This window comes from Nicotiana tomentosiformis, chromosome 8 (assembly GCF_000390325.3).
Source record: "Nicotiana tomentosiformis chromosome 8, ASM39032v3, whole genome shotgun sequence".
NCBI lineage: Eukaryota > Viridiplantae > Streptophyta > Magnoliopsida > Solanales > Solanaceae > Nicotiana > Nicotiana tomentosiformis.
Window position 1 is genome coordinate 9124782 of NC_090819.1, and position 10528 is coordinate 9135309.

The 10528-nt window shown below is 36.2% G+C and overlaps 1 protein-coding gene across 7 annotated transcripts; it reads left to right on the forward strand.

Moving 5' to 3' along the window:
• The first annotated feature begins 1243 nt into the window (after positions 1-1243).
• On the forward strand, positions 1244-9441 carry LOC104096576 (BTB/POZ domain-containing protein At1g04390). 7 transcript variants are annotated; one of them, XM_070182036.1, is made up of 10 exons: positions 1262-1474; positions 1953-2066; positions 2233-2786; positions 3527-3653; positions 4436-4943; positions 5027-5160; positions 5255-5700; positions 5874-6998; positions 7522-7674; positions 8110-9441. In XM_070182036.1, exons 4-10 carry the CDS (start codon positions 3573-3575, stop codon positions 8558-8560), a joined length of 2898 nt encoding a protein of 965 aa, XP_070038137.1. In that variant the 5' UTR covers positions 1262-1474; positions 1953-2066; positions 2233-2786; positions 3527-3572; the 3' UTR covers positions 8561-9441. The 7 variants fall into 7 exon arrangements, with proteins under 7 accessions (XP_009601256.1, XP_009601254.1, XP_070038137.1 ...); XM_009602961.4 differs by lacking the exons at positions 1953-2066; positions 2233-2786 and having other exon boundaries at positions 1244-1474; positions 8110-8180; positions 8378-9441; XM_018770950.3 differs by lacking the exon at positions 2233-2786.
• The last annotated feature ends 1087 nt before the right edge of the window (positions 9442-10528 follow it).

A 10528-nucleotide genomic window follows, 5' to 3' on the forward strand; every position in this document is an offset into this window, starting at 1 on the left:
TGGCCAAAAGTAGGGTTGTACATAATTTAGTAAATATCGAATTACCGTACCGAAATCGAAAAATTTGGTATTCGGTATGGTATTTGGTATTCGGTATGGTATTTGGTTTAATTTAAAAAAAAATTGGTATTAAGTATGATATTTGGTATTTTAAAGTAAAATATCAAAATACCGATACCATACCGAAATATATATTATATTACACAATACATATATTATTAATTATAATATAAATATAAGAAATCTAAAATTTTGCTTTCCTTTATTCTCTAAGTTCATCAATTAACTCTAAGCAAGTGATACGACATTTTTAGTGATCAAATTTATTCCGTTATGTATAATTTTTACTCTCTAGGTTGATATTTACTCATTTTGGACAAAACTTATGTCAACAAACATTTTTAGTTTTGTACTTTTGAGTACTTTAATTAAGAATATTACATTCTATGACTCTACGGACTAGTTAGTATTCAAACCGAATAAACTGAAGTTACCGAACCGAATAAACCGAAACCGAAAGGAGAAAAATCGAACCATACCGAATTTAATTAGGTACGGTATTGGTATAGCATTTTAAGAAATCGAATACCAAAAATACCGAACCGAAATATCTAAATACCGTACCGTACCGACCAACGAATACCCCTGGTCAAAAGTACATCTTTTGAGGGAATTTTTTTCCAAAACTTAACCTATTTGCTTCTCATTTTCCTTTACTTGTCCCATCTCTAAGCTACACAATTAAAGTTTCTTATGATAAATAGCTTTTTATTTAGGTAATAATAATATGAAGTGAAGTTTTTACACATTGTTTTTGCTAAAGCATTTTTTGAAAAAAGATTAGCTAAACATTGAATTATGTTTAGTTTGTCATATAATTTGGCCAAATACAATTAACTACTTTCCAAAATACTTATTTTAAACTCAAAGTAATTTTAAAATGAAATCACTTTTTGAAGTTTGGTAACGATAAGGGTAGTCGAAAGCTTACAATTTAATTAGTATAAAAATCAAAAATATCTGTTATTATACATATATTTTAATTTTATTTATCCTCTATTGTATTTTGATGCAATTTATATATTTACTAGTATTAGTAAACTATCTTGTATTTATCATAATAGAACTCAAACTTGTATCTCTAAGTTTTTTAACACGAGATATGACTTACCCTTAAAAAATAAAATGGATGGTATATTTAAGATATTCCTTTAATGTAATGAATAAATTACTACGGTACTGAAAGCATAGTTCGTCCCTTTGTATTTCTCCCTGGTAAAAGATACTATAAATACTGCACACAACAATACAATTCCGGTGTTTTTTCTCAATTGAAAATTTTTATCAGTGCATTGAGTTGCAGAATGAGGTCGTCATCATCGTCAAAGCAAGCTGCAGATAACAGTCGTGGTATTAGCGGTCACCTATTGACCCTTCATCAACGTCTTTACCATGCTCTCAATCTTGGCACTAGGTAAAATTTCTTACTCATACAATATACGGGAATTGATTGCGTATTTGAATGTAATTATGGACCTGAATAGAGCAAATTAGGCATAGATTAGATGATTCGTATAGTGGACCCAAACTAGTTTTGATATTGAGGCATAATTGATTGATGGATTGATTGGAGACTCATACAACATTGTAATTTTGAACTTTTGGGCTCCAATGTTTATTTAAGCCGTATGAAATTTATTCCTCCTACAAATAGTAATGTATTGGAGCTCCCATGGCTTTGATGGACCAATTCTGGTATTTAAATGGAGAAGAGTAGAGAGATAGGCTCATTATCTGCTGAGTTTCCAAGCTAGAAACAAGATATTTCTCGGTCATAAAAAATAGCAGAGGTGCACAGAAGTTGGCCCGGACACCGAGAAAAGAAAAAGTAATGAGATAGGATGTAGATTTCTCGTCATTGGTAAGTGATAATTGTTTCCTTATGTATGTAGTATCGGATCCCATCTGTCTCAGCGTGCTAGTGGGAGGTAGCAGGTTCTCGGTCAAATAGTCGAGGTGTGCTCAAGCTGAATCGACCACCACCATCATCAAAAGAAAAGAAAAAAGTATGTAATCTCGGATTGAATCTGTTTATGCTTGGTTTTGAGGCTCTTTTGGATTCAACAAAGACACTTATGATTGGTTGGGCTGCAATTAGATTAAAAGAGGATATATATTGGAGTCCCTGCTGCTTCATGACATTCCATATTTACCTTTATAAACTTTTTGCAGCGGAGCTAGCTGAATCTTTTGGTTACCATTAGTGTATGTAGCTGAAAACAAGTTAAGTTGCATTGTTCTAGAAATATAACTGACTGGATCTAGATGATCGTGGTGTGAAGGGGAAGAAAAAGGCAGACGATTTGTTTTCAATAAGTTGACCAGATTTTGATGCTGCAAAGCAAGGGAACTTATGTCTGCCAAATAGCCGATGGCAAAAGGGGAATCATTTGAAATGCTTAAACCAAGAGATAAGTTAATTAATATTGTCTTATTTCGAAATATAAAACCTCCTTGTACCAAGCATGGGTGTAATTTGGAGAATCTGATAACATACAAGATAGCTATGGAAAGAAGCTGTCTTATGTGCACCAAGAATGGGCGAGTAAGTCTTGCATCTGCGAGATTTGATATAAAGACCATAATAGTTAGTTCCTTGGATGGGGAAATCTCTTTAAGAGAACTGCAAAAGGTGAATTCATACAGGGAAACACATGTAATATTTCAACAGAAGAGCCCAAGATTAGGAGTGCAACATCCTTGCTATGCATATGTGTTTTTCTTAGGTACTAATAGTCAGGTGGCTGAGATGGACATTTATCTTACTTCTCCTGCTCTGAAATTTGATTCGAAAAAAGAAAAAGGTCACAATTTTAAACTGAAAATAATGAAACAGGCGTTTGTACTTTGCAGTTTAAAAAACCTTCCATACTCCCAACCTCAAAGAAAAGCAAGTAGATTGTTTTATGTGAACTAAATACAGTAGCAAGTGTACTAGTCATTCCAGAGATTATTTCTTCATTTTCTTTCTAGAAGTTATTTTGTCCTCTGATATTATCAGTCAATCACCACTTCTCAATCCAATGTAATTGAGTTCGGCCATATGAATTGTCTGATATGTTTCCCCAAAAGAAGTTCATTTGCTTTTGGTTGTAACTGATAGCTGTGCTTCATTTATCTGAAGAAAGGACAGAGCTGACTTGATAGCCACTATTCATGATATGTCTCATGTCGATATAAGATGCAAAGTTCACTGTCATCAAAACAGGGACTTGAATAACAGGGTTGTTTAGGATTGATAATCAGAGTGAGCATCGTTTTCTTGATATGCATTTTCTTGATTTTTCCTTGATATGCATTGGTTCTAAACTCTCTTTCCAATTTTCCTCAAAGATCATACTTGAAACAACATTTGCTTCCATGGTTAGTGAAAACTGAAGACATAATAAGCGCATGTTTCTACTGGGGCGACAATCATTTTAATTTGACGCATCCTATTCTTTACTAAGTTGCTTTTTTCTTGTAGATATTGCGATGATGGGGTTCAAAAGTTGCATTATTCTGATAATGAGATGCAAAGACTAGTACTTCGTTCAGTTGATGCATTTCTTGATAATATATCTGCCGAGTCATTACAACACCAAGTTGTGAAGGTAATTTGCCTTCCACTTACCAATCTTGTATAAATTTGGAGAACACTTAATCTCATATTTTTGTTGGTCGGATCGCCTCTTATAGGTTACTACGGAAGTGCAAGAGACAGAAACGAACTACAACTTGGAGATGCATCATGTTCATACATTCTTTGTTTAGAAATTTTTTTTTTGCTTTTGTTATGCAAGAATATGTGTTATGGTACTTGTGGAAAACTTTAGCCTTTCTGAATAAAGTTAACTGGAACAATCGATCCATGTGATAAAAATCACATTAAAGGGCAACCCGGTGTACTAAGCTCCTACTATTCGTGGGATCCAGACCACCTTGCTACCCCTAAATATTTTCCTTTATTTACAGAAAGAGTGTTGAAATTTAGGTTGCCTTTGTAACAGCGAGCTTTGATGTTGAACCTCTTACTGTGAATGTGGATAGAAAACTGCAACCAAAGGGTTAGATTCCAGATAGTCGGTTGATTTTTTATCCTAGAAAAAGAACATACGTGTGCATAGTCTAACTTGTAGATACTGGTCCTAAAAAGAACTCTCTACCAATACTTGGCTTCTCATTATGTTTTGCTCTTTTTCTTCTCTTTTCTTTTAAAAGCATATATCATAAGTAATTCAAATTCCCTGTTTTATTTTGGGAAGGCATTATAGACTTGACTGGTGCCATGTCCTGTTAGTTGTGTGATCTCTTGCGGGGATCTCTACCTGTTTGAATAACTTGTCTTTTTCGCATGTATTGTTGTTTGACCTCTGGTATTTTCCTTCCATGCCAGGAGTCAGTCGGTGGCATAGTTGCAGCTGTAGGAAGTATTCTAGCATCAAAAAGTGCAGCCACATTAAGATTGGCCTCAGATGTAGCTGTAAAGATCGTCCGCGTCATACCAAGTACAATGCTGCAACTTCATTTGGCCAATCTCATCCATCCTTTATCATCCTTGTTAAGTTTCCAGGAATTACGAGTTGCTATATCTTGCGCCTCTGCCTTGAATTTGATATTATCAAATCTGAGTTCTAAAAGAGAGAAAGAGGTTTCGGATATCTTAAGAACCACAAACGTGGTCGGTAATCTAGTCCAGAATGTTAAAGGATACTCCAGTGACAATAAGCCAACTGAGTACTTTCAAGAGATGGCCTCTTTGTTAAGTAAAATTTTGTGGCGTTGGCCTCCTCCTCGGTTCCGTGTTTGGACTGATACGAAATTGTTGAATATCTTAGATACTGTCAAGCTCAATCCTGACTGCTCCATCAGAATTGCTGTTCTGCAGCTATATTCTGCTTTAGGTATTCGTATATCCTGCAAATTTCTTACCTTTCTTTTCTCTTGGCTTAGATTCATGATATTGCATTCTTACTTTGGGTGGCAGCTCTATGTGGCAATGGAACTAAGAAGCTTTTGGAGGACGGAGAAGGTCTTGTAAAAATTATGGTGGACAGTTTGGACAGTTCAAACCCTTATTCTGTCCAGATAGAGGGATTAAGACTTGCTCAATGTTTAACGGTAGCAATTGAAACTGAACTGTTATCCTTTATCCTACTTAGGAGCTCAAGTTTTTTTCGCTCGCTTACATTGATATATTTTATTAATTGCTCAGAAAAGTGAACAAGGATGTTCGAAAATTAATAAATCATCTTGTGAGCCTTTTGTGAAAGCTGTGATTACCTTAATGAGTAACTGGAGTTTTGATGCTGGAAAGCTTGCTAAGTGCCAAATGTCAATACTAGTCGAAGCATGCCGTTTGGCTCTGATCACTCGTTGGGCAGGGGACCACCAGTTTTATCTTTGGAAGGCAGGAGTTGATGGGGTTCTTCTTAGTCTTCTCATAGGAAATTCTGACACGACTCAGCAGTCTCTGCATAGCTTATCTCTGCAAGAACAAATCGTCAAGTTAGAAGAGGTTTTTGATAAATATGTTCTTCTTCCACTGAGACCATATGTTTGGGATATTCTTGGATGGCTTGCAGCAAATTGTATGGAAGATTTCTCCCCCAAGATGCATGGAAATGAGACTTCGTTTAATGCTCTTGTTATTTGTGCATGGTAATCGAAACCAAAATCTTGGTACAATTTCAACTTTCTCAACTTTATATATATATGTAAAGTTCATTTATTTATAGTGAGTACAAGTGTAGAAATTCTTAATGAGCATATTGGCATGAAACAAATTCCCTAATCAATGTGCATGTGCTTCTGTTTGTTTTGGTCTTTGAAAGCTTGGCCTTCGTGGACTCTATCCTCACAGCTCGCCAAATTTCTCAAGGGAGTGTTTGTCATTCATCGGAGAGTGAGCCAGCATCTAGAGCAGTCCTTATGATGATTTATTCTCCCAGCAAGTACATTGCTTCTGAAACAAGATTCATCCTATCTGAAGTTCTGTCACTGAAGGGGAAGGACTACGTGGAATATTTACTGGATATTTTGAAAGCAGTATCTTCTGGAAACAAGTTTGGAATACCGAGTAATTTTAGACTTGTCATAACCTTGATAACTCTGGCATGTTATTCAGCTCTGCCAAAAATTCATAAGCATGTAATTCAGCACGGAGGAATACCCACTCTGTTGAGCTTCATTAGTTGGTGGTTAGATAATCCTGTCCACCTAAATAGATCCAGTGTGGCTCCTCATGTACAGAACTATTTCAGTGAAAGGACTTGTTGCTGGCCTTCTTCTGAAGATTGGGAAGGTGAAGATATGCTTTTACTTTTTGGACTTATGGCTCTTGGTGAGTTGATAAATGCGAAAAATTGCGGTGGTCTCTTTTGTAATCAGATGGAGTCGCGAGCTGCTTTTATCAGAGAACTTCAAGAGATCTGTATTAACAATTCTAATCCTGGACCACGATGGTACGCTGCTTATATCCTTCGCCATTTTGGATTATACGGTTTTCCAAGTAAGTTTGGGAGAGAGTTTCGGGAGCTCCTTACTGACAATGAATATACTGATGTGGAGCTTATAATTAAAAATCAGGAACCGGTGCATGTCCATGGTGTTATTCTTCTGGTTAGATGCCCATCATTGTTACCTCTTGAAGAATTGTTTAAAGAGAAAAAAATTGGTTCTTCCTCAGAGCAGGATTCAGATTCATGCTATAGGTTAATCACCAAAGTTCGTCTCTCAGCTCATGTTGATTGCCAGTCATTGACAAAGTTATTAGAGTATATTTATTCGGGATTCTTTGAAGCAGGAGAAGACCTTGTGAAAAAGTTGAAAATTTTAGCCAGACATTGCAATTTGCAACCTCTAGTACAATTGCTTTATGGAAGAAGTCCGAAATGGGGAACTCCATTCCCAAGTTCCGACATTAACTCTGCTCTTGGGCCAGCTGGACGTAATTTTTCGTATGAATCCTTTTTCACAACTCATTTTGGGAATTTGTAGAATGTATTAGACGTAGAGACTTTATTTGTGTCCTTTGGTTTAAATTCTCTTTCAGAATTCATTTCCAGGCATTGTTATGTTGTGGTGGATGCACAGAACTATTTTTGCTTTATCCAGATACAATAGTTTATTTAGCATGAGGTCTAGTAAATCCACAGGGAGGCAATTAATATCATCACTTGTTCTTTCACCAAAATGGCTGTTCACTGGCTAACAGCCTGTAGACTTTACAGAGAATGGATAACATTTGAATCTGTCATTAATGCGTTAAGTATGTTTAAAGATAAAGGCTAAAGACTTTTCTAATATGAGTTGTTGGAATTGTTCATTGACTTTTTATACTGTGTTAGCCATGTTGATACACCATCAAGGAGGGATGATTTTTAACAATATTCCTTTTGTATCGTAATTTATCCTTCCCATCAGTCCCAAAAAAAAAGAGTAAGATATGACATTCTTTTCCCTTTTGCTCTTGCTAATCAGGGATATTATTTTGGAGGCTGAAACTTCCCGACCAAGTAATGAGGACTGCAATTCTTGCTCCATATCTGTTTTACACCTGCATGTTCACAAAGTTGTACTATGGTCAAGTTGTGAATATTTACGGGCCCTCTTTCAGTCAGGAATGCAAGAAAGGTATTCCAAATAGATTGCTTTTGTCACAAAACGAATTCATAGTTGAATAACTTGGTTTACCCCAGAGTTGGGACTTGTTGGATTGCTTATTTGATAGGATTTATTGCTGTACAGATACTTAAATGGCTTGATCCATATGGATTTGACCTCTTAGAAATTTAGAAGTATGTTTTTGTTTTCTATTATGTGCCAGCAATTTAGTGTGGCTCCTGGTATGTTTTTGTTTTCTATTATGTGCAGCAATTGAGTGTGGCTTCTAGTTATATTATGTGCCAGATGATTCTGTTTTCTCAAATTTAGAAATATGTTTTTGTTTTTTGAAGAAGAAAAAATAACTTCATTATGGAGTTTATTTCCTTATTTGTTGCTATGTTAGCTTTCTTCCTTTACCTCTCAAATGTGTAGTTGATACTACATTTTCTGGTTTTGTTTCAGCCATTCGCTCACCATCAAGGTGCCAGTTTGTTGGGACTCCTTGGTTAAGCTAGTCAGCTGGTTCTATTCTGGTGAGTTGCCTAGACCAATATCTGGCTGTTTATGGGATAATCTGGATAAGGAGGAAAAGCTACACGAACTCCAGCCCTATGTAGAACTATGTTCGCTTGCTCAATTCTGGCTCTTAGAAGATTTGCATGACGAATGTTTTAGACTGATTGTATCCATTTTGGATTCCTATCATTACTTGTCTATTAAAATCACACAGATGGCTGCTAATCTCAATCAGTGGAAGCTAGTCGAAGTTGCAGCAGAGTATCTGGCCCCTATGTATCATCATCTACGTAACTCAGGCGAGCTTGATGTATTGGATGAACATCTCATTGAAATTGTCCGTGCTGCCTCAGTTCAGTTTTCTCAAAGAAATGGACACTTGCTCTCATTGACATGATGTTTCTAGTCAGATTTTAGATAATACGACTTCTTGGACATAGAGGGCATACTTTCAGGCTTTGACCAGAGTGGTTGCGTTTATGGTGTTCAGTAATAGCTTGAAGGATCTAGGGACATACTTAATTATCTGTCCACTCAAGGGGTTGCAAGCAAATGGTTTGATACAGTCTGCGAAAGTCCTTCCAACTCAATCAATCAATATCATTATGCTGTGTGTGATCGCTTTGCAGCAACTGTATGTTTGTGTAGCAATTGGATCTTTTCTACAAGAAATATACATAGACGAGTTAACCTTTGTACAGCTTTATATAGGAAAAGCTTGTCCAGTGGTAACCTTTGTACAGCTTTTATCCTCAAAGGAGTTTTCGTTCAATGTGAGCAGAAGCCTACATTCGTGCAAGTCATCCTTTTGCAATGCCATCTTTTGCTGCCTCTGCTTTTACGCACAGCTTTTGCCGATATCATAAATGGAAGTACACTCTGTGTTGGTTCTTATTCATTTTTGTTCAGCAAGGGTAAGGAACATCTTTCTAAGGGAGTTTTGATTTTGATGCGGACAAAAACCTAATCATTTAGGGGTCATTTGGTATATGGGATAAGGCTAATAATTCCAGGATAGATATCGGGATTAACTTTATCCCATGTTTGGTTTCAGGTATTAGCTAATCGGGGGACAACTTTTACACTAGAATGGTGGGATTTATTATCCCATATAAAAGGTGGGACAACTAATCTCATGGGATATCCCACTATTGTGCCAAACGACCCCTTGTGCATTCCTTTTGTTGCTGCCCCTGCTTTGATTCTAGATACCATAGTTCAAACTAAGGAACTCGGACAATGTATGTATAGTGGAAAAATCATTCTGGTTTAGTGCTCTATTGAGCTGCTTTAGCTCTTTTGGTGAGTAAAGGTGTTTTCATTTTCTTTATAACGTCATCTTTTCTTTTACGTGGGAGCAGGGCAATAGGGTGTGATGACTACTGTGCCTCTTTTTAGGTGAACCAAAATTTGTTGTGAAATGTCTGCCTCAAAGGAATGATGCTTCCTTATAATTCAGATCGCATATGGTGCGTTTGGCACGATAAAGCCATTTTTTAGATTTTTTAAAAAAAAAAATAATTTTCTGGTGTTTGCTCATTAGAATAAGGGGAAAACCATTTTCCTTACAACTATCTTAATTTTTAAGATGGTTCGGCATGTGAGACGGAGAAGCCTAGATGCTCCAGTGACGAAGTGTGAACGGTTGGCGCTAGCAGGTAGGAGAAGCGGTAGAGGGCGGCCTAAGAAGTATTGGGGAGAGGTGATAAGGCAGGACATGACGCGACTTCAGCTTACTGAGGACATGACCCTTGATAGAAGGGTATAGAAGTCGAAGATTAGGGTAGAAGGGTAATAGGTCGTAGTGTGTTTTTCTTAACTGTTTCGGGTTTATTAGGGCTAGTCTGTAAGTACCTTGTTGTTATTTCTTAGAATGCTAGTATTAGGGTAGTTTTTATTACTATCTTCCGCCTCGGTTTTCTAGTACCTTGTCGTTGTTACTGCTTGGCTATTGCTATTGCTATTGCTTTCTACCATCTGTTTTTCCGGTTCATGCATTGATGGTTTTATTTTCCTGGCTTGTTGTTGATATTTACTTGTTTCTATTCTTCCTCTCGAGCCGAGAGTCTTTCGGAAACAGTAAGTTTTGCGTACACATTACCCTCTCCAAATTCACTTATGCGATTTCACTGGGTTGTTGTTGTTGTTATCTTAATTTTTAAACTTCTAATACTAACTTCATACTACTTGTTCTAACGCTTAAGACATTATTATCAATATTTAGGATTCAAATTTTTCGTCAAATCATTCTTCAATTTTGTTGATATTATTATTATTATTATTAATTGTAAATTTTTTGAAAAATATTTTTCACTTACTAATCAAACACCAAAAATTATTTAAAAAGATGTCCGGCAAACATTTT

Coding starts and splice junctions, on each gene's coding strand:
- LOC104096576 (XM_009602959.4), top strand. CDS start 1,365: ATGAGGTCGTCATCATCGTCAAAGCAAGCTGCAGATAACAGTCGTGGT. Junction 3,654..4,435: donor TACAACACCAAGTTGTGAAG/GTAATTTGCCTT, acceptor CTTCCATGCCAG/GAGTCAGTCGGTGGCATAGT. Junction 6,999..7,521: donor CCAGCTGGACGTAATTTTTC/GTATGAATCCTT, acceptor CTTGCTAATCAG/GGATATTATTTTGGAGGCTG.